The 24360-nt window shown below is 42.2% G+C and overlaps 1 protein-coding gene across 2 annotated transcripts in view; it reads left to right on the top strand.

Moving 5' to 3' along the window:
* The window catches only part of GMPS (guanine monophosphate synthase), a 65745-nt gene that overhangs the window by 27172 nt on the left and 14213 nt on the right, over nucleotides 1-24360 (top strand). For both annotated transcript variants that reach the window (XM_077488109.1, XM_077488110.1), the window contains exons 5-12: nucleotides 342-445; nucleotides 7371-7564; nucleotides 9255-9420; nucleotides 14459-14610; nucleotides 14764-14937; nucleotides 16246-16351; nucleotides 16826-16941; nucleotides 20887-21012. In XM_077488109.1, the coding sequence (XP_077344235.1) occupies nucleotides 342-445; nucleotides 7371-7564; nucleotides 9255-9420; nucleotides 14459-14610; nucleotides 14764-14937; nucleotides 16246-16351; nucleotides 16826-16941; nucleotides 20887-21012 (1138 nt within the window). The remainder of the gene's footprint in view (nucleotides 1-341; nucleotides 446-7370; nucleotides 7565-9254; nucleotides 9421-14458; nucleotides 14611-14763; nucleotides 14938-16245; nucleotides 16352-16825; nucleotides 16942-20886; nucleotides 21013-24360) is intronic.

Raw genomic sequence — 24360 nt, 5'->3', positions numbered from 1 at the left:
CCTGGGATGTATGACATAATTTGCCCAGGCACGGAAAGCAGGAAGTCATTGAAGAAATGTACAAAAATAACTTTTCAAGCAAGTAAATGTGATATACTTTCCTATCTATTTACTAATGCTAGAAGCATAAGGAGTTTTGAGGGGTACAAGTAGCACAGCCATTTCAGTCAAGGTGTTACTTTCCCAAACATTAAAGACCTCTCTGATCTTCCCTGCTGTGAAGAAGTGTGTGTATGTAATGTGTCCTAGAGCCTGAGCTTCTTGTTTTATGCAAACTGAATGTTTTTTCTTTTTTTTTGTATTGGTTTTGCTTCCTCAATGTTTTTAACTTGTGTTTTCAGGGGACTGCAAAAAGAGGAGGTTGTGCTGTTGACACACGGTGACAGCGTAGACAAGGTAGCTGATGGGTTTAAAGTTGTGGCACGATCTGGAAACATAGTTGCAGGTATGCATCTTCAATATCTACTTGCAATCATATGACTGTCTGGTATCCTTAATATGACCCTGACAGATGACTATAAATAGATTGCTCTGTCCCTTCTCTCCACAGTATAACCCTGCCTCCATCATTTGGGCAGCTTGATCAGATAATAAGTGATAATAAAAACTCATATGTATCAAATTTTATAAGTCTATGACAGTATCTAAAAAGTGAATTTGTAAAAAGCCTCTGTGGTAAATAAATTAATATAGGGATGAAACCGAGCCAAGATCACAGCTATTGGAGAGTGCTTGAATCATATCTTCTTTCTTGTCCATTGAGAGACACGGGCGTTCTGAACAGTCAGGTTAAACTGCCGCCTACAGGAGGTTTAATCAAAAAGGTAGCACCTGTATAACCCCTCCTCCACCCAGCATGCCTCCTATTATTTTTTAATTTTTTTTTGTGCTAGTGTTTTTTTCTTTTCTTGGGCTCTGACTTCAAACGAGATGATGCTGGTGCTTTTAAAGTCGGTGACTATTTTTGGAGGCCATACCCTGACCCCAATTGACAGGATAGTGTGAGGTTAGCCTGGAATAGGACCTTTGGGGCACTGGGCTTTAAATTGTGGCACTCTCCAGACTTTGTATTGTGTTGACTGCAAATCGTTTTCCATGTCCAGAGCTGTAGATCTGCTACAGGAGTGGTCCTGTTACTGAGGACGACTTTGGTGAACAAGCCGGTCGGTGAGGTCAAACCTAAACACTTTCAAATTGTACGCAATCAGGAAGGCCCTTGCACTACATTGTTGAAGCTAAATCCTAAAAAAAAAAAAAAAAAAAAAAAAAAAATTCATAATGTATAGGCAGTTTTAGGGTTAAGGTTGAGTGATCAAATGCTGATGCCGTCTGTTGGGTGGCACTCTAAATGTTCTCTCCCACCATTCAGCCTGGACAAAGCATCATCCCACTGCTGTTCTTGCTCTTAAAGCACCACATGGATCTTTGGTCTGTTTTCACTCCCCACCTATGGTGGTTTGGTCACCTCTGGCCACCTGAAACCCTCATCAGCACTAGTTGCCTGGGTTTTTGGGCATCTGAGGCCTTGCCTTGCTTTGGGCACTAGTTGCATTAATGCTGAGTAGATATAGCATGTCTTAAGACACGGACAAATCTGGTTATACTCCACTAGTGGTTTTGGGTTTGTTTACCCGGTATTTTTATATAAGAATTGATATGCTCATAATCCTGAACCCAGAACCCCTTCTGTTAGACTCCAACAAGGGTGATCCTATAACTTGACTCTGTTGGGTGTGACCTTGCTGTCTACCTTGGACTTCCTGTCTGCCTCTGCACAGATAATGGGGCATTCTACCAACAAAGGTTCTAAGCATCCTCCAGTGCCATCCCCTGCTGTACCGGTTTGTGACTGTCCTCGTCCTTCTATTTGGGCAGACCCTGTGGCTGTCTCTGATTCAGATTGCCAGCTGTCTACCTCAGGTGAGGCTGTGTTGGCTCATTTCATTCTTCTGGAGCGGACCCAGAGTATATAAGAGGTAGTTTCAAACCTTATAGATGCTGTGTGCACTATCCTTTACCTGGAGATTCAGCCTGTCGACTCAGGTTTTTGATCTTTTGGCGCTCCTACAACTGCAAAGACCTTCTGCTACATCCACTATTTTACTCCTCCCATTACATGGGCTATAAACACCCTGAAGGTTACTGGGCCTCACTGTGTTGGAACTTTTTACCTTTTGAGATGAAGTTTATTAATTGGTGGTCTTTGCCCACTGTAAATGCATTAGTAATTCACCTTAACAGGCAAGCTACCAGGCAGGTGGTGGGTGTGCAAGTATCAAAACTTGTGTCGCATAGGAAACTGATTATCGGTGCATATGTGCGCCTCTGTGTGGGGTCTCTGTATGCATGCTTAAAAATCTGACGAGGTGTCCAAGGAACATAAAATTTGGCTACCTCACAAGGGATTTTCTCTTCAGATCTGCTCCTGACATGGTCATTAGCAACTTCACGGGTGGCCGGAGCAATTTCCTACCTCACTACATCTACATTAATGTTCTGTACACGTATGCATTCTGAGCCTACCCCCTACACATGCATGCTGTAGGACTCAAAGCCAGAGGTCAGCTAATGCCTCTAGTATGCTTTTTTCGTCAAGGTGCATCCCCACTTCCACAAGTCGAGGCTGTTGGCTTATTAGGCTGGGTCCTTGGCTAGTGTGTCGTCTCAAGATTCACTAGTTTGCGTTTCCCCCCTGTAGCTCACAGGCTTAATACATGTATCTGGCATCTGCTTCAGCTGTCCCTCACCTTTCTTCTGGGGTTACTACACATTTGACATTGTCTCTTTTTAAAGGTGTCTGGGACCTTCATTTTCTGCTCTAGTAAAGACTTGTTTTTTTTAATGGGTACTTGTACCTCTCGGGTTAGGTACTTCCTGGGTTTGCCTGTCTCATTTTCTGCTGTTCCTTGCACTGTGAACTTGACTTTGCAGGATCCACCTAGACTTCTTTTGCTGCTGGACTTTGTCTATTTTAGTGCCTTCTCCTGGCATCTCTGTTCCAAAACAATCATACAAGCTTGGATCCGGCTTCTCAGGTGTTTAGTCTTTATAACTGATTTTACTTTTTGAGCAAGGTTTCTCAGCTTAAGGTCACGAAAGGGGAAAATAAAACAAAAATTTGGGCCCCAATGTACTCATTTAATATCTCCCCTTTATCTTTCCCTTCTCTTTTGAGGATAGAGTGCTGAGGGAATACCCTCTCAAAGTAGTATCCTTTTTTTGTTTTTGTTTGTCTCTCTTCTTCACAGCATCTCTATCTTTACCTAGGAGCCTGGACTGAGATATCCAGATGGTCTCTCTAAACGAAGTAGTTCCTGGCGCTACCCTTTAGTATGGGGCTGGTTCTGCCCCTCCCCATGAAAGGACTCCACTAGTGTGTTCCTGTTTCTGGGGTTTGTTTGGTTTCCCAGAACAGACATTCCAATTTCACTGGGGACTCCCCAGTACTCTGACCTGTTCTATACTGGTAATTTTGTGAAGATTTTTACCTAATAATGACTGATATACTCTGTACCCCGGGCTATTAGCGCATTCTAATGCATATCAGGTCTGGCATGCATCCTCTTATGCATGTCTGCACTTTTCAGAATATGCACATATCTTCGATCACAATTGTGCAGAATAGTGGTGTAGTGTCTCTTATTAATTTTTTCCTTTTAAGGGTATGCCAAGATCCCATGGAAACTAATATGTCATTAGTTAGTTCTATTTGTATCTTATCGCATTACTCCATATAGTTCTCATAAAACCGGAAAGAGTAAAATGCCCCCTATAGATGGTCAGCACACCTTACCTCATACACTAAAGTTATAGGGGATGACCGCTGTTTACAACCTATTCATATTTCTATGCAACTTCAGTGGCTACTGAGGGTCTTGGCTAAAGACTGACATGCCACTGCTCCCAAATTCCACCCTGTTAACATCCCTAAACTGGCTCCAAACCTACCCTCCACCACCATACACTATACCTTTTTGTCTGTTTCCATTCATAGGTCCTGACAAAACCCCACTAAAAAATGAAAGTGCTTAGTGCAAAAATTACTTCCCAAAGCCCAACATGTTTCACCACCTATTTTGTGGTGTCAGGGGTAAAAAAGTTAAGTTACTTCAGTGCGTGTGCTCTAAAGTGAGGAAAAATTTAAATAGCCTTTACTAGACATCACTTATGTATTGTTGGAACTTCCCTTTGGCTAGGTCTGGAAGTTTTCCCTGTTGACAGGTCAAGTGGCCTAATCCCTATGTTGGACAGCTCTGAGTGTGCTACACTTGACTGCACTGTCCACCTTAGAGACCAGGCATCACCATCTGTCTTTCCTCCACAGGTCCTCTCTACCTGAAAGGATTCATCTCCTGGATGATTCACATCCCCTGCTTGGCCTGGTGAGGGTAGAGTAAGTCCGGATGCCTTTGAGTGACCTGATTGTTGTGAGTTGGGTATCTCCTATGAAGCATAGCCTATTGAGGAAATTCCGTTTCAGTGCCTTATCAGTTTTTTTTTTTTTTTTTTTTTTTTTTTTTTTTCCCCCAGTCATGCTTTGAGTAGAGGTGGGCAGGGTTGCAGATTTCCTCTATCAAACCCAGAAACGCCTAAAATTTTTCATGCGGATGGGTCCCAGCGTGTCATCCTATTGTCTTCTGCATCATTGTGGGTTGTGTGGTATGTTTTTTCTTTTATCCCCACCCTTATGTTGGAGTCCTCTTGTAGTTCTCCCTCTTTCATTCAGTCTGACTTTTGAGGGGTGGAGGTACCTTTTGGGGTCCTTTTTCCTACCTTTCATCATGCTCTGAGCGCTTTTTTTTTTTTTTTTTTTCATTGACATCTCACTGTGAGGTTGTCCGTGTGTTCGGCCACCTTTGCTCCTTTGTCTGTATTTTCCGGTACGGTTTTATCATTCTTGGGCTTCTCCCAGTTATTTTCTGTTGACCACATCCTGTTGGTCAAGTTTCCCATTTTCAGATTACTGGTTGTTTCCATCTGTTTTGAGAGGTTGCTGGTGGGCTCCCACAGTTTTGCACTGACTTAGTCTCAGTGTTCCTCTCTGGCCTGGTCTGGGGCACCACATTCATCCCAGCTTTCTTGTTCTGTTAGGCTCTTTTCCCTTGGTTTAGACTCGTGCATTGGTCCTACAGGTACCTTGTTGTCCAGATTGCTCCCAGTGTCTTGATTCTGTCGCTGGCTGTTTTGTTTTCCCATTCCTCAGTTGGCCTACTTTTTTCAAAAAATTTTGGGTCCCTCAATGGATGGGAGAAAACATTTGTGCTTGCTGTAATAAAAAAAAAAAATATCCTTGGTGTCCATTGGGGGACACAGTTGCACCTGTCTGTTTTTGCTGTTGCCCTTGGTACTGCTTTTGCTTAAAAATGAAGCATGATGGGTGGAGAAGGGGGATAATACAGCAGCTGGCTTATGGGTTTTTTTGTTTATTTTTTTTCTGTTTTGTCAGTGTCCCAACCTCCCTATAGGTGGCAGTAAAAACCCCAACTTTCTCAATTCAGGAAAAAAAGATTTTACAGCAAGTACAAAAATGTCATAATGTGCATTGGAGCTGCACAATTCTGGCCAAAATGAGTATCGCAATCTTTTTACTTAGAATAAAGATTGCGATTCTCACGGCGTAACATCATCTTTCACATTATACAAAAACATTTGTGCTAACTTTACTTTTTAGTTTTTTGTTTTTTTTGTTCATTAAAGTGTGTGGAGGTGTTTTTTTTTTTTTTTTTTTTTACATAAAATATTGCAGCAACCGTCATTTTATTCTCCAGGCTTAAACAAAAAGAGGTTTTCTAGCAAAAAATACAAATTTTAACTTGTAAGCAACAAGTGTCAGAAAAAGGTTTAGTCTTTAAGTGGTAAATTTCCGTCTTTTACAGACTGAAGTTCATTCCTTTGATCTAAAAGAACGCAGTGCTACTGTTTCTCCTTACCTCTGTCTAAGTGATGTCATAAACTTGGCAGGCTGCCTGTTTGTTTTTTTTTGTTGTTGTTGTTTTTTTTTTTTTAGACAGCTGTCGGCTGTGAGCAGAAAACTCTGCATAGAATCTGGAAAATGCCTTAAAGCGGAGCTCCACCCTAAAGTGGAACTTCCGCTCATTGGAAACCTCCCCGGCGCCACAATTGGCACCTTTCAGGGGGGAGGGGGGTGCAGATACCTGTACAGTACAAGTATCTGCACCCACTTCCGGCATAGATATCCGCAGAATCTGTATTTTTTTTTTTTTTTTATTTATTTTTTTTTAACGATTACTGGTGCAGCTCTAATGTGCGCGGATGCTGGCTTAGCTGCAATGTAGTGTGTATCTATTCAACAATCCATACATTTTCATAAATGCTTTAAAAGAGAAGTGCAAGATTTTCTCACTGGTGGATGCAGCATTGCTTCGATGCTACAGCTGTCTCCCGCTGGCTCTGCAATGATAACTGAGCGGTCAAAGGCCACTGACTGCTCAGTTTTCTGGTCCGCTATGAGCAGATAAGAGTGACTGTCAGTCACTGGCTCTCTGCCCTGCCTCTGCAGTGCTCACTCAAGTGCTGGTTTGCGGAGGGGATGGTAGAAGCTGGTCCAGTCTTCCAGCGGCTTGCTGAGCCAGCTGCCAGTCAGGAATCCGGGTTGCAGAGCCTGGACTGGCTTGGTGATGTCAGCCAACAGAAAACCTTAGCCACTGTTGTCTAAATCTGGGTCACAGGAGTGTAGAAGTAAGTGCACTCCTGTGACCTACAAGAGAAGTATAGCCAAAAGAGCTTTGACCCTACTACTTTACGTTTTCAACATACAAATTCAACAGGAAATGGCTAAATGTATACCAAGTAGTGGTCATAATACAATGAGTGAAACCTAGTATATCTATCATACAGTAAAGGGGGGAACAACAGTGGGATAAAGTGGAGAGGGTAGGGATGTGGCAGGGGGGCCACACAGGCAGGGCAAGAGTGGGACCTATTATTGCTCTGAGTCTCCTCCAAACAGTAAAGCCTGCCCTTCCTTTTTTGCATCCTCCAGTTTTCCTCTACTTTGCATGCCCATAGTTTAATGGATGAAGGACTGAAGCTTTTTCAAAGGGCAGGAATACATGATTTGACAGCGTTTATTAGATGTCCTAGAATAGATTTTAAATACGTCTTTGTGGGTATAGTAGACATACCCATGAATTTTAGAGCTAGGTCCCTAACCTGGTTTTAGAAGGGTTGTATAGCGGGGCAGGACCAAAAGATGTATAACGTCACATTTTTATTTAGACAGGCAGACAATTTCTGTTGCACTATTCATTCTACAGTGGCAGATGTGTAAATGAGTATTAGAAATGTTATATCTGTTGTAATGTAAAATTCTGTGGTTAATTTTAAAACCTACCATTTATTCTACAAAGGCATTGCTAATGAGTCCAAAAAACTTTATGGAGTTCAGTTCCATCCTGAGGTTGGTCTCACAGAGAATGGCAAAGTGATGTTGAAAAACTTCTTATATGATGTTGCGGGATGTAGTGGGACCTTTACTGTACAGAACCGAGAGATTGAATGTATACGAGAAATTAAGGAGAAAGTGGGATCAGCAAAAGTTTTGGTAAGTATTCTAGGCTCATATATAGGTCACTAATAATATTTTCTCATAGTGGTCAAGGGCTGCTTTAAAAAAAAAAAAAATTGTGGAGTGGATGATTGCATGCCACTGATCTGTTGGCTGCAAATTTCAGTGATTGCTACTATTGGGGCCTTATAACGTTAATGAGCCTTAACTTAACTTAGCCTAAAGATGGGGTCCTTTGTGGCTCTGGAACGTCATAACTTTATGCTGTGATGTGATTGCTTTACTAAGGCCACATACACACTATTGAATTTTCTGCAGATTTTTGTTTTCAGATTTACCAAAACCATATAATATGAGGTCAGACTTTAAGCGTTTCAATTTGTATGCAATCAGGCAGGCCCTTACACTGCATGGTTTTGGTAAATCTGAAGACAAAAATCTGCAGAAAATGTAATGGTGTGCATGGGGCATAAGACTTTTGCACCCAATTTCAAAGAATCTTGGTGTGCTGGTTATATATTTAAGTGCAGGCATTCTGCGACATCCTGAGTTATTTGTAGGTTGGCTGCAAATTCCTGAAGTACTTTTATTGTGGCCGGCAGCCTGGGGGCAATTTCAAACTTTCTTGCGGGTTACCTGCGCTTTCCCGCAGACTTTGTTAGAACGCACATTTTCTTAGCACACCAAAAGATGTAGCATGCAGGACTTTTGGTGTGCTTTCAGAAAACAAGCCAAAAACACATGATCTAATGGAGGGAAACTGCAGGTTACCTGCTTGAAAACTGCAAGTACACTGTGCTGCGGCCAAACTGAAGTGTGGCGTTGTGAAACAGACCTAAATGTCTCTGCACTGCATTATTGTGCATTAAAGTGGTAGTAAACCACCAAAAATTGGGCCTCGAGCAGGTAAAGTCATAATGGGCTAGTATGCAGAGCATTACTAGCCCATTATGACAGACTTGCCTGAAAACGAAGCCCTCCAGCGGAGCACTGTCCACGATGTAGGCGATTCCATCTTCACCTGGTCTTCCAGGTTCGTGGGCTTTGACCGTATTAATGACCTGGAGATCTGTTAAGCAGCTCTTTTACATGATTATCTAAAAACAATGATACCTTTTTATTATACAAAGTTAATTTAGGCATTTCGTCCATGTTAGCTGTCCAGAACTTGGTCTTGATATTTTTTGTGTAATTTTCATCTTAAACACTAAGGCCTCTTTCACACTGACGTGCCGTTCAGGCCCGCCTGTCAGTTTTTCAGGCGGACCTGAACGGGTGCTCCATAGAGGTCTATGGAGCGTCGGATGTCAGCGGTGACATGTCCGCTGACATCCGACCCGCTCCGATCCGAAAAAGTGTAACGGAGGAAAAAGCTATTTTTCCATCCGTCATCGGATCGGGTGACGACGGGCACTGCGGTCCGTCGTCATCCGATCTCCCATAGGGGAGAGCGGCGCTGTGACAGGTCCGTCCCTGCGCAGTGTGCAGAGACGGAGCTGTCATCTCCCTGCTCAGCGGGGATCGGCGGAGTGATCCCCGCTGAGCAAACGGACATCCACGGGGCGGATCAGAACTGATCCGCCCCGTGTGAAAGGACCCTTAGTCAGGCTTCCTCAGAGTATTATATTTTAAGCCTTTTTTCACTGATTTGAATAGAAAACATTTGTAGTATGTATTTTTACAACCTTTTTATGTGAAATCTGTTGCATGTTTCTGTGCTCTGCAGGTGCTATTGAGTGGTGGAGTAGATTCTACCGTCTGCACAGCTCTCTTAAACAAAGCCTTAAACAAAGACCAAGTGATTGCGGTGCACATAGATAATGGCTTTATGCGGAAGCGAGAAAGCCTGGCTGTGGAAGAGGCTCTGAAGAAACTGGGAATTCAAGTCAAAGGTGGGTTCTGCTTGGTGTCATTTCCAGTACAGTGTAATGTTTTTTAGAGAATGTTTTTCACTGACACAAATGCAAAAACATATATGTGTCTTCTGTGCATCTTTTTAGCATTTTGTGAAAGCGGAGTTAACACTATTCAACCCAAAAATGTTTTACTGCTTACGAATCATTAGATGTGGTGGCTGCATTCCTTTTCTTTTTTTTTTTGTTTGTTGTTTTTTTTTTTTTTGCCATTTTCCTCTGGTGATCTGGCAAGTAACACACATCTTGTATCAGAGTGCCCTCACTCTGGAGGATGGAGAACAGGGGGCACATTTGGGCAGCACCATTCTCAGTTGGGTGGAGAGAACTGTTGTGTGTACTAGCAGATTTAAATACACATATAAAATAAAGTGTTACTATACCCAGGACCCTGGATTCACTATATCTGGTCTCCCACAGTACACAGAGCATGGAAGTGCAATAGTTTTAGTAAATATAAACTGCTAAATACCTTTTCTCATCAGCAGTTGGAGCAGTTGTGTGACTTCGATCAGTGTCTGGTTAAAGCTTGAAGGAGTTTTCATTCTCCCCTGATTGCCCTATGAGTCTGCAGGACCCCAGACCCTCTGTCTGGACAGGGCTGCTTGGTCCTGTGCTGATCACATGCTCCCTCCCAAGAACAAAAAAGCTTCCTAGCAATAAACAGCAAACTGAGCATGTGCAGCTTGCCTTCAAGGCTCTGTTCTGTCAGGAGATGGTTTGGGGACTGTAGAAGAAGGGGAGGTTTAGAGAAGACGGGCTCAAACAGCCCTTTTACACAATGCAGAGGATTAACCCCACAGTGAGTCTAACAAGCGTGTTTTACTGCATATACAGACTGATTTTACTGTTGTGGGTTTAGTAGCGCTTTAAAAAAAAAAGTTTGAAGCCAAACTCCAGCTAATGCTTTAGGAACAGTTACAGCAACCTTTTTCCCTTTTTGGGTTAAAGGTTTTACATAAAAGCTGATCACTGTGGGCACCCCTGCCAGTGTTAAATGGCTTGCCTCATCCCTGTAACTGCAAGAGAGCTTGTTCTTTTGAAAAACAGATATACTGGCTGGATGACCAGATGAAAGTAGAAAGGAATCCTAAAAAAGGAAACCTAATGCAGCCATAACATCTAAGAATTTGTAGAATTTGTAAATGTTTTGATTTTGGGTTTAATACTGCTTTAAGCACAGTCTTGAATATATAGAATAGGGAAAATGACAGTACAAAGGCTTGCTGTACCAAAAGATTATTATTATTATTTTTTTACAAGATGGCAGTAATGTTTAGTGCCCTTTCACACTGGGGCGAGTGTCAGCGGTAAAGCGATGCTATTTGACCCCTAGTGGGCAGTTTTAACCCTTGCTAGCAACTGAAAAAGGGTTAAAACTGCCCGCAAAGCACCGGCACTATGGCGGTTTGCCGGCGCTGCCCCATTGTTTTCAATGTGCAGGGGTGCTTTAGGAGCGGTGTATGCAAGCGTACCGCTCCAGTTTGAAAGCCTTCGGGCTTTCACCCTGGAAAGTCAAGAGAGGCGCTATTTTTAGCACTATAGCGCCTGTAAAGCACCTCAGTGTGAAAGGGGTCTTAAGGTTGTTTTTGGTGTTTTGTCAACACAGTAGTTTAGTTTTTTTTTTTTTTTTTTTTTTTTTTTTTTTTTAAGCTGAACTCTGGGAGAAGTTCAAAACTACCCTTGCAGTGGGGCTACCCAACGTTACAAAGATCAAATGGTCATAATAATGCTAATCCCTCACTCCCACAGGCTTCCGCCATTTCATGTAATTGGTCTGCTAAGCCTCTTCAATGCGTAGTCCCTTGGTTGCACACTGACATCATTATATATACTGTATAGCAGCCTTTCTCAACCAGTATGCCATCAGAGGTTCTCAGGTGTGCCACGGGATCAGGGGATAGAAGGGCTGTCAGATGAGCCCGATCCCCTGCCAAACTACAGTGCGGTACCCGAATGAATGTTTTAAAAGGGCTTTATACGTGTGTGTTTTGTATACATGTGTGCGTGTGCACATGTGTCTGTCTGTTACATTTAATCCTGACCCCCCCCCATTCCTGTACCATCAGAAATGCTTTTGTAGGGCTTGTTTGTGATGGCAAAGACAGCTGCTCCTCCTGAAAAGCAATCCATGCACAGATCTCTTTTCAGAGACATTTGACAGGCGGTAAAGAGGCATTATGTTGCCTCCTCATCACCTGTTTTAATGCAGCATCGCTACACCCCAACTGTGCAATGCACACGATTGCGGGGTAGTTGCAGTGCAGCCCCATTCACCCAGGGTATACCTCCATCTGCAGCCACAGCGTGTGTACACCCCACGATGCTGCTGCCTCTGCAGCTAAATGGGGAGACGGGGTGGTAAAAACAGCTCAACCATGTGTTTTTACCACCCCTCCAACCTGACATGTGAACAAGCCCTTGGTTCACATCTGTGTGGCTGTGTGTAGGGCAGCCTATTCATTTCAATGTGCTTCCCTACCCACCAAAATGCAGGGATAGAAGTCTCCAACCTTTTGTTAAATTGCACTGCACCAAAAGCACCCCACTTTTTCCAATGTGTGGGGTACCATTAAGAATTGAGGGCACCCCAAAAGAGCAGAGCATTTGTCTGTGTCAGGAACGAGCGCGATTTTGCATGTGTTCCGTGGCACACAGTAACGTGAACCAAGCCTTGGATTGGGGTGCCTCAAGACTGAAAATACTTTTTCAGGGTGCCCCGACTGGAAAAAGGTTGAGAAACACTGCCAGGGATCCACCCACAGTCCAGAGCACCAGAGGAAAGAGGCTGTTGGGATAGTGAGGGGAGAAATTAGTAAAAAGGGAGGGGTCATTATGAATTTTTCCTGGTGTTCAGCATTAAACTACTCTACCCAGCACTGAGACCCCTTTCACACTGCGGCCATTTTTCAGGCGCTATTTTAGAAAAGCGTCTTCATTGCAGTGCGTTGGCAGGGCATCACAAAAAGTCCTGCCAGGGGCTTCTTTGGAGCGGTGAACTCACCCCTGCTTCCCATTGAAATCAATGGGGCAGCGCTGCGATGCGGCCACAAAACGTCCCCCCCCACACAGCGTTTTGTGGGTGGATTTAACCCCTTTTCGGATGCTAGCGGGGGGCTTAAAGCTGCCCCGCTAGCGGCTGTATAGTGCTGCTAAAGCGGCGCTAAAAATAGCGTCGCTTTACCGCTGACTCCCTAGGCGGCACAGTGTGAAAGGGGTATAACAGACTTTTCTATTTTAGGTCACTGGAGCAGGATTCAGGCACTTTAGTTCTAACCTAACCATCAGGCCTAAGGTTTTGTATATTCCTATGGAGACATCATCAGAAGCGCATTACTGTTTCTGCTTATTAGTGGAATCTCCATGAGTATATATGCATGATTTGTTGAGTTCACGTACACTAACAATGGACATGTTGATGGTTGGGGGCATTCTCCCCACCAAGGTCCCAAACAGAAATAAAGGCTTGTTCACATGTGAGTATAGCCATAGTGTTCCATAACGCACCATGTGCAGAAAAATAAAGCCTGGGTTTTCATGCAGATTTTCGTGGGTTGATATTAGTTCTAGTGTGTTGCAGTGTGCATGAATGAGTCCCAAAGATTTGGTCCAGTATCAGTGCCTCATAGCACCCTGCATATTGAAAGCCATTTTTGATGGCATTGTTTTTTGATACAGCAACATTACATACTGTGAAAAAGTATTTGCCCCCCCTTCCTGATTTGTGTTTCTCTTTTTTTTTTTTTTTTTTTTTTTTTGCTGAATCATGAATAAACTGTGGTTAAGCCCATTTTTTGGAAAGCTGAGTTAAATTTCACTTACTACACCCATGCCTGATTACTGCCAGACCTGTTGAATCAAGAAATCACTTAAATAGAAGCTGTCTGGCAAAGTTTAAGCATGCTAAATGATCTGAAAAAGCAACACATCTTGCCGCAATATAAGAAATTCAAGAACTGGATGAGAAACAAAAGTAATTGACATGTGTGAGTCTGAAAAGGGTCACAAAGCCTTGTAACCCAAAGCTGAAGCTTTGGGACTCCAGTGAACCACGGTGAAAGCCATTATCCAGAAATGGAGAAAACTTGGAACAGTGGTGAACATTCTCAAGAGTGGCCGGCCTACAGAAGTGACTCCCAAAAGCACAATGACTCATACAGGAGGTCATAAAAGAACCCAGAACAGCATCAAAAGAACTGCAGGCCTTGCTGGTCTGTTAAGGTCAGTGTTCATGATTCAACAATAAGAAAGAGGGGGCCAAAAATGGCATCCATGGGAGAGTTCCAAGGCAAAAGCATTTCATAAAAAGATCATACCCACAGTCAAACAGGGTGGTGGTATTGTGATGGTCTGGGGCTGCTTTGGAGCTTCAGGACCTGGACAACTTGCCATAATTACCACAACCATGAATTCTGTGCTCTACCAGAAAATCCTAATGGAGAATTGTCCAGACATCAGTTCGTTACCTCAAGCGCACTTATACAGCAGGACAATGATCCAAAACGCACCAGCAAGTCCACCTTTGAATGCCTCAAAAAAAACAAATTAATGTTTTGCAGGGGCTTAGTCAAAGTCCAGACTTAATCCGATTTGAGATCCTGTGGTATGATCTTAAACACTGTTCATGCTCAAACCCTCCAATATGGCTGAATTAAAACCTTTCTGCAAAGAAGAGTGGGCAAAAATTCCTCCACAGCCATGTGAAAGATTCATTGCCAGCTATGGCAAAGGCTTGATTGCAGTTGTTGCCACCAACAGGCAGCAATTTCTTTTTCACATAGGGCCAGGCAGGTTTAGACAGCTTTTTCCCTAATAAAATAAATCCATTTTATAAACTGCATTTTGTATTTAGTAAAGTTATCTTTGTATAATATTAACATTTGCTCTGAATCATTTTAAGTGTGACAAATATGCATAAATAAATCCGGAAGGGGAAATACTTTTTCACAGCACTCTAGCCTGGTAGATTATTGGCTGTTTAGAAATGTTGGTAATTCTGGACTTTGTGTTTTAACAGTTGTCAATGCAGCACATTCTTTTTATAATGGTACAACAACATTGCCAATATCTGATGAGGACAGAACACCTCGTAAAAGAATCAGCAAAACCCTTAATATGACAACAAATCCAGAGGAGAAGAGGAAAATCATTGGTGACACCTTTGTAAAGGTATTTTGGTAGTGAGTATTGATAGACTGCACAAATGCTGAGTGGATGAGCTTTTTGAGTGATGTGGTTAATGTCTGAATTTGTGTTGGATAATGGAAGGTTTGTCTGCCTAGTGTTAACACATGCCATACGAGTTTGTTTGTTCTCTTCCAGATTGCCAATGAGGTGATAGGTGAAATGAACCTTAATCCCGAGGAGGTCTTTCTTGCACAAGGCACTTTACGACCGGATCTGATAGAAAGTGCATCTCTTATTGCCAGTGTTAAAGCTGAAGTTATAAAAACCCATCACAATGATACAGAACTTATAAGAAAACTGAGGGACGAGGTAATGTTGGCTTATTTGTTTTGCAAAACACCTCATTCAGCTTGTAGAAGAAATATTATTTTTTGATGGTTTACCTGTTTTAAAAAAAAAAAAAATTATGTGGCTTGCGTAAGAAAATTGCTATCGGCACATATTTACACTTATTTTATTTTTTTATTTTTTTTGATGTGTTGAAACTACTTCCATGTGGATAGCAATTCTGCAGCTACATACCTATGAGCTTCAATAAAATCAGAAAATTCCATCAAACTGCCCATAGATGTATTGAATTTCGGCCGGTTCGGTTGGGAACATTCCAATTTCAATCCATCTATGGCTGTTCCTGCTAGAGGGAATGTCAGAAATTTTTTCATGCAACTATTATATTCTGACAGTGGAGGACTCAGATAACAATAACGCAGCAGGGAGGATTCCTTTATCGACCTCGAATGTATGGATGGGGGAATCCATTCAGGTGGTTTTTTTTTTGGTTTTTTTTTGATTGGCTGGCTGATTAAGAATAAACAATCCATCTATGGCCTGCTTTAGCTTGTTTTGCTGGCCATGTTATATCTATAATCAGATAAACCCTGAGAATGAAGCAATTATGCAGATTGTCCCCAAGTTCTACTACAATTTAAGCATTCTCAGGGGATTGGCTTGTCTAAAACCTGGTATAAGCTATTGGGTTTGAATGAAAGAGCTGCTGTGCTAATGTCGGAACTCTCTCGCTGTGGTGTTGTGTCCTAAAAAGGGGATAGCTCCCCCACCGGAGCATTCTGATCAGCACCATTGGCTGAGAGTGCTGATTGGGAACTGGTTGGCTGCTGGTTTTCCATACTGTATCTGGCATACACACAACCTGAATGTGTGTGTGTGTGTTTTTTTAAATATATAGAAGCAGCCGGCTAGAATTTTGGTCCATGTTTACAGGGCTTTAGGATTTCCTTAAGCCTACTGCAGGCAGGCATTTTTTTATTTATTTTTCCCGATCAACCCAGCAGGCTGAAAAAAGAGGAGCACCCCCCACTGTGCTGTTGTCCCTATTGAAGCGGACTGCTCCCCTTCCCCACCAGAACATATATGTGAGCATTTACAGCAATTGACTGCAAGCGCTGATCGGATGCCCATCAGCTGATGGTTTTTCAGTATGCTAATTTGACAAGTTGATCGTGGGGCTGCACACGTGGGCCGAAAGTCCGCCAGTAACTGCTGACCTGAGCATTTTAAGAAGGTTTTAGGCCTGGGTGTGCTAGGAAGCACTCTTGACTGTCAGATGTACTCATTATGACATATCTTGATTATTAAAGCTATGTGTTTTTCCACTAGGGTAAAGTAATAGAGCCCTTAAAAGATTTTCACAAGGATGAAGTTCGAATCTTGGGAAGAGAGCTTGGGCTCCCTGAAGAACTGGTCTGTCGACATCCCTTCCCAGGTATGTGGCTTTGTTCTTGGTTTTTGTTATATTTTTTGCATAACCTTTATTGTAACTAACATTTTAAATATTTTATGGAAGTGGTTTAGCATTTTCATTCTTACAACCAAAGCTCTTTCAAAATCTTTCCTTCACCACATTATGGATTAATGATTTTGAAGAATTGTAAGGATAATTTTGACCTAGAATGACCACCATTTTGTTTTCCATGGTTAACTGTGGGGGGGGGGGTGGGACTGCCCGGTGGAGGAGACCGATCGCTGTTGGCAAGGGAAATGTTAGACATGCCATGCTGGATTTTTTATTTCTCTCACTCCTGTTTTGTATTTCAAGATGGGCATATCCAAAAATTGCATATTTGTATTGGATTAATAAAGACTGTTCTTTTATTCAAAATTTTCATCTTTAATAGAGTACATTCTTTTAATTTCCCATTTTAAAATGTATTTTTGGTTTTGGTTTCTTCTCTGATAGGTCCGGGATTAGCAATTCGTGTAATATGTGCCGAGGAGCCTTATATCTGCAAAGATTTCCCTGAGACAAACAATATATTGAAAATAGTTACAGATTATTCAGCAAGTGTTAAAAAGGTACATTTTTACAAGTACAATCATTCCTAATAGTACTGAGCTGATTATTATTTTTTAAGTATTGAAAACAATTTAGTCTCTAGGGCTCACTCATACAATGTTTCTCTTATTGGAATGAGTAAGAATATGTGGGAATTAAGATCATTTTAAAAAGACAGCACACCCTAAAGCTTGCCTGTACATTATAGTCATTTTTCCTTCAGCCACTGGGGTTGAACAAAAAAAAATAACTGACTCCGTACCCCCAGCCACACATTCAAGGTGGATAGGAGATTCCTCCATGCTGAGCTATTATATTCAGACAGCAGGGAGACTTCACTGCCATTGGAACACACTGATTGGTGCTGCAGTCTATAGCCCACAGTGCTGATCGAGCAGCTAAAATCCAACAGGGTGCTCATTCAGAAGTCGATCAGTAGATTCACATCATTTCAACCACAGTGCCCATACATGGATCGATGTCCGACTGGTCCCTGTTGAACCAGCTACATTTCTATCCATGTATGGCCAGCTTATGATAAATATTTACACAGATATAAAAGAGACAAATGTGCTAAAGCTAGACATAGAGATGACTTGAAAGCATCAGATTAATTGAAGTAGTAAACTAGCAACTCCACAAAAATGGGTGTTTTAGTAAATGTATTAGTAATATACCTACATGAATTTAGACCATATATTAATTTAGAATATCTGACCAGAGTGCCATTCCAGTGGAATGTATATTCCCATTGACTGAAAAACACAACTCCAACTGTTATACTCCCCTTCTTGGCATCGGTGCTCCGCTTTAGTGTCTCTTAAAATGCTCACATTGCATGCTGTAACCTCCTCTTTTTTTATTTCTGAAGGAGAATGGGGGCTTCTCTTACTTCTCAGTCAGAGCAAGTTCTAGCTGTTCCTTCTGTGTTATTGAAAGGTTGGAAATTGCATTTGTAGCAGTCGGTATAACATTGGATTTTGTTTTTCTGAAGCCTGTATCACAGATTGAATTTGGTCCATTGCTTTGGGTAAAATGATCCCCACTCACCTGTGCATGATCCTAAGCCAGTGCTATGCACATCTGCAGCATCATCTTTCCCCTCTCCCATCTCTTACAGGCTTGGCTGAGAGCAGCGACAGCCATTAGCTCTTGGTGCTGTCCGTCAAAACCTGTGAGCAGAGAGTGGGGGCAGGGATGACCTCTGCGGTGTGTCTGAATAGACGCAAACCACGCAGCTTGGAATCAAGCACACGAGTGCCCCATAGTTAAGTGGTTTCCTATGGAGGCCAGCGGACATTGAGTCTGTGGGACCAGCTGACCAGCTCTCACTGTGTAGAATCACAGTGGGAGGCAAGCCAAAGGTGGCATTCACTCGTGCCCGCTACCTGGAAGTGCAGGATCACGAGTGTGTGTGTATATTAAAAACCTTTGTGGGAGCCCTATAGAAGTAAAACTGCTATAGAGTGGTCGGCAAATGGTTAAAGGAAACGTATAAGCATGTTTGTATACAGTGAGGGAAACATTATTTGATTCCCTGCTGATTTTGTACATTTGCCCACTGACAAAGAAATGATCAGTCTATCATTTAAAATTAGGTTTGTTTTAACAGTGAGAGACAGAATAACAAAAATATCCAGTAAAAAGCATTTAAAAAAAGTTATAAATTGATTTGCATTTTAATGAGCAAAATAATTATTTGACCCCCTTCACAAAAAATTACTTTGTTCTTGGTGGCAAAACCCTTGTTGGCAATCACAAAGGTCAGACATTTCTTGGAGTTGCCCACCGGGTTTACACACATCTCAGGAGGAATTTTGTCCCACTCCGCTTTGCAGATCCTCTCCAAGTCATTAAGGTTTTGAGGCTTTTGTGGCAACTCAAACCTTCAGCTCCCTCCCACATATTTTCTATGAGATTAAGGTCTTGGAGACTGGCTAGGCCACTCCAGGACCTTAATGTGCTTCTTCTTGAGCCACTCCTTTGTTGCCTTGGCCATGTGTTTTGGGTCCTGGTCATGCTGCAGTACCCATCCACGTTCCATTTTTAATGCCCTGGCTGAGGGAAGGAGATTCTCACCCAAGATTTGATGGTACAGGGCCCTATCCATTGTCCCTTTGATGCAGTGACGTTGTCCTGTCATCTTAGCAGAAAAATACCCCCACAGCATAATGTTTCCACCTCCATGTTTGACAGTGGGGATGGTGTTTTTAGGGTGATGGGCAGCATTCCTCCAACTCCAAACATGTTGAGTTGATGCCAAAGCGCTTTATTTTGGTCTTATCTGCCCACAACACTTTTACCCAGTTTTCTGAATCGTTCAGCTATTCATTAGCAAACTTCAGACGGGGCCTGCACATGTGCTTTCTTGAGCAGGGGGACCTTGCGGGTGCTGCAGGATTTCAGTCCTTCACAGCGTAGTGTGTTGCCAATTGTTTTCTTGGTGACTATGGTCCCAGCTGCCTTGAGAGCCTTGACCAGATTCTCCTGTATAATTCTGGGCTGATTCCACACCATTCTCATGATCATTGAAACTCCACGAGGTGATATCTTGCATGGAGGCCCCAGACTGAGGGAGACTTGACGGTTTGTGTTTCTTCCATTTGCAAATAGACCATTCACCAAGCTGCTTGGCAATGGTCTTGTAGCCAATTCCAGTTTTGTGAAGGTCTACAATCTTCCCTGACATCCTTGAATAGCTCTTTGGTCTTGGCCATGGTGGAGAGATTAGAATCTGATTGCCTCTGTGGACAGGTGTCGTTTATACAGGTAACAAGCTGAGATTAGGAGCACTCCCTTTTAAGAGTGCTCCTAATCTCAGCTCATTACCTGTATAGAAAACAACTGGGAGCCAGAAATCTTGCTGATTGATAGGGGACCAAATACTTATTTCACTCATTAAAATGAAAATCAATTTATAACTTTTTTGAAATGCATTTTTTCTGGATATTTTTGTTCTGTCTCGCACTTAAAATAAACCTACCATTAAAATTATAGACTGATAATTTCTTAGTCAGTGGGCAAACTTCTAAATCAGCCGTGGATCAAATACTTTTTTCCCCATACTGTATGCATGCAGGAAAAAATGTCATTTCAGGCAGAATGAACGAAATATTGTATATGAATTCATGATTTTATATACAGTCTGAAGATGGTGCAACCGAGTTCTGCATTTTGCTAAAAAGTGTGGTGTTTGTGTATGTTTTATGGGGAAAAAAAAGACTACCAGTCTGTGTGTGTGTGTATGTGTGTATATATGTATATATGTATATGTATATATGTGTATATATATATATATATATATATATATATATATATATATATATATATATATATATAATATACACACTCTTAAAGGGTAATTGAATGTTATTAACAATTCCCTTTCATTATGCATCCACTGTAAATTTCTGAGAATGCATTGCAATATGGATACCTGGAGTTGTGTATACAGAATGTGTACTGACCACTCCCCAGATACAATAATTTTCTGCTTGTGTGATTGGCTCACCAATTTTTCCAGAAGTCTGCCTAAGATACAAGTCAGATTTCAGGCATCCCCTGCATCAAAAATGTAATTTTTGGAGAGATCCTTAAAATAGGAACACGTCTAAAGGGATGCAGGCCCAGCAGATTTCCTCATTAGTGCTCTACAGCTGCATACCTGACAGTTAATTATGAAACCACTTCCATTAGACCCACACAGTACAGAGACAGATATCTGCAACAAAGGTTGTTATAATCCTTGCAATGCACATAGATAACCCAGAGGGGAATGGTTTGTTTTTTTTTCTCAACAAAAGTAGTTACGCTTTAAAAGTCCAGTGTCAGTGAAAGTCAGCAGAATTGTGCATGCATTGGAAACCTTTTCAGTTATTGAGTGTGGAAATCAGCCTGAAATCAAACGAATGAATACACATAGTCCATTATAAACGTGTTAAGCTTTGTTTGAATTTTTTTTACAGCCGCACACCCTATTACAAAGAGTCAAAGCATGTACAACAGAAGAGGAGCAGGAGAAACTGATGCAAATCACTAGTCTACATTCACTGAATGCCTTCTTATTGCCTATTAAAACTGTAGGAGTGCAGGTGAACATTCTTTACTTCCTGTAATGCCTTTGAGTGTAAAAAAAAAAAATGGAAATTTAAAAATGTTTTGGCTTTTCCTATTTTATCCGACCAGTCAGTTGATTTGCAATATTTTTTTCTTTTTGAGATTGATAAGGTACTGGACAGGCCAAAATATGCAGGTTCTGTGAATCCCAGGTTGCTGTATCATAATTTTTACACTTCCTGGTAAAGTAGAGAGTTGGGTCTTCACTCATTACATGTTCCTGCCCATCATTCATTTGTTAGGGGTGGCCTCACTGGCCAGCAACTTGGATGTTGGAGCGGGTAGGCCAGCTCTTGACATTTATCAGAAAGTATAAAAATTGCCATATTGCCAAGGAGCTGCAAAGCTAGGTGCTTGCATTGTACAGCTGTAGCCCATTTATGGTATTTGACAGGTTTACCCTAAAACTTTTCTCTTATTCACCTTGACCTTTGGAGCCTGTGAACTGCCTTTATTAACTGGGATATTATTTACAGATCTTTTCACTTTCTTGTTTGTCTCTTGTTTTTCAACTGAGATTATAGCAGTACTTTTAATAACTACAGCTTTTAGGGTCCTTTCACACAGGCGTTCCATCTGTCAATTATTTAATTATCCGTTCATGCATTCCTGTAGGCAGACGGAGGTAAACATATCATGCATTTACATCTGCATCTGCTCAGGTTCATTCTTTTAAGTGTAACAAATCCAGTATTTTTGTTTTGTTTGAAAAACAGAAGCGGACCTAATCGGATGTAAATGGACAAATGGTCTGTTTTTACATTGGTTGTTAGGACACTGGTGGGTACCGGCTCCTAACAGCCAGTGACCCATCCCTGTTGTCAGAGGGTAACTCCTTGCTGACAACAGTGATGGACTGATCGTTGTTAGGAAGCAAGCAGGTGCTGGCCCCTTAACAACCAATGGCTGCTGACAGCAATGATGAGTCACTGGCTGTTATAACTAACTACCAATGCAAAAATGGACTGTATGTCCGTTTTACATCTGTTTTAGGACGGTTTCCTAAATGTACATGGATGTAAACAGATGATTGTCTTTCTACGTCCGTTCGCCTGTTTTTCATTCGTCAATGGGTGGATAAAAAATGGACAGATGGAGTGTCTGTCTGTAAGGACCTTCATTTTGAAGACTCTTATTTACTTTCTCTCATGATAGATGTTAAGTATGACAGTTCATTTTCAACCCACCAAGCTGAATTAGCTTGTATTTATGTAATGTGTTGATCATACTAAGAAACGAGTCCTGGGGAAACATGGAGGCTGTTATTAAACTGTCTTGCAAATGCTAGATGCCTGGATGGTGACACTATTGCTTCAATTTATGGGGGATTCCTGCCTCTCCTACTACCTTCCTGATCTGCAAATTCGTCCAGTTGCTAATAAGTGAGCAATGCAGCCAGGCAACTAGTATTTTCAGGAAAAGGTCTGCAGTGCATCTTATTTATTGTGACGTTAAGAAATTCTTATAGAATGATGCTAATTAGGAGGGGCGTGACCGGATGTCAGGGTGAGAGGTCGCGGCGGGCTCAGACCTACCGCTCGCTCCAGAGACCAATGCTGCCAAGGTAGTGTGGAGGAGGAGGGAAGGAGAGGCCGAGCGTTGTGGAGCCGAAAACGAGGGGACGCTGTGAAGCCGTGACACCACGAAAGTGAGATCAACGGTACACTCGGTTGTCCGAACGGCGCGACAGTGGAGATATGTGGAGGTCGCCATAGGAAGCTCTCCCATAGAGGTACATCGATCCCCACGTAAGAAACCCTGTGAGAGAGGGATGCAAAGCGAAGGGAGGGATTGAGCGATACCTCCCCCCCCCCGGTAGAAGAGACGTAAGACCCGAAGGTATGACTAGGAAAAGGGGGGTGGAGGAGGCGACCACACATAATGGATCACAAACACTACGTAGTTCCAAAGATAAGGCTGGCCACTCGACCGGGCGGACAGGTGTTGCTGCTGCTGCCGCCGCTTCTAAACTGGAGCAATATGCCCATACGCCTAATCAGACCCCAAACCAAACACCTAGAAAGAACGTGCAAGTCGGAGAGGGGCGGCCGCAGAGTACTGCAGCCGTGCAAACGGTCGGAAGGAAAAGCCAGGGTTTGACGACCGAAATAGAGCCGACAAGTTTAAACAAAGTAACATGTGTGGCAGTCCGGTCGGACACTACGGGTGTAATGGGTGGAATATCGGATGCACAAGCGTCCGTGAGTAATCTCTCCTTGGAGAGGGGGACTGGATGGGACACTGAGATAAGTACAGAAGGAGAAATTTGGGCAAAAGGTAAAGAACCATCACTAAAAGAAATTCTTTCTGCGGTGAATACATGTAAATTATCATTGGACGATGTATCAGACCAATTAAAGCAGATAAGAGAAGATGGGATAAATCTTAAAAATGAAGTACAGAAAACTGCGGCCCGTATATCAGATATGGAGGAGAGAGTCAGCCAGGTGGAGGATGAAGTACTCCCGTTGAAACAGGAGATGCAAATGATGAAGGGCCAGTTAAATTTGTGTATGGCTAAAATGGATAATATGGAAAATATTATACGCAGGAAAAATATCAGAGTTTTAGGTGTCCCGGAGAAAAGTGAAGGCAATAATCTTGCTGAATTCATGGAAATATGGATAAAGGATAAAGTAGGGAGTGAGAAGCTATCAAGATTTTTTGCAATTGAAAGGGCGTATAGAATTCCGTTTAGGATGGTGGAAGGAAGAAGTTATCCTAGACCCATAATCATCCAATTGCTGTCCTATAGAGATAAAGTTGCTATCCTTCAAAGAGCAAGAGAACTGCGTAACCTTGAATATAATGGGATAAAGATTTCATTGTATCCGGATTTTTCCCCAGAGTTGCAAGGACAGAGAGCTAAGTTCATAGAGTGCAAAAAGAAATTGCAGAGTCTTAAAGTGAACTATGCATTGCTTTACCCGGCAAAGTTGAGGGTATCAGCATTTGGGGAAAACATATTTTTTAATAGTCCAGAAGAAGTTAAGTCGTGGTTGGAGGAAAATAAATGTCTGCTGCAACAGAGGGAAACGCTGTAGTATGAAAACAGAAAGAAAATGGACAATTTTTCCTTTTTTTTCTGGACTTAGAGGGAACGTCCCCATATTGCTCTATTTGTCTCCTTCCCTCTCTCCTTCCCCCCTTCCCCCCTTCTTTTTTTTTTTTTTTTGGCAGTAATTTGGATTATTGTTCGTTATAGAAATAAGAGGTATGGGAGTGGGTGGATAGGGTGAGCAGGTGGGGAGGATATATCACCCTGGGAGGAAAAAACGGTCATGTTGGAAGCCCCTCAGAAGGGCCCCTAGTGGGGCATGGGA

This window comes from Lithobates pipiens, unplaced genomic scaffold (assembly GCF_037356315.1).
Source record: "Lithobates pipiens isolate NorthernLeopardFrog02 unplaced genomic scaffold, aLitPip1_a1.2 Scaffold_18, whole genome shotgun sequence".
In the NCBI taxonomy this organism is placed as follows: Eukaryota; Metazoa; Chordata; class Amphibia; order Anura; family Ranidae; genus Lithobates; species Lithobates pipiens.
This window is presented reverse-complemented; position numbering and strand designations above follow the sequence as displayed.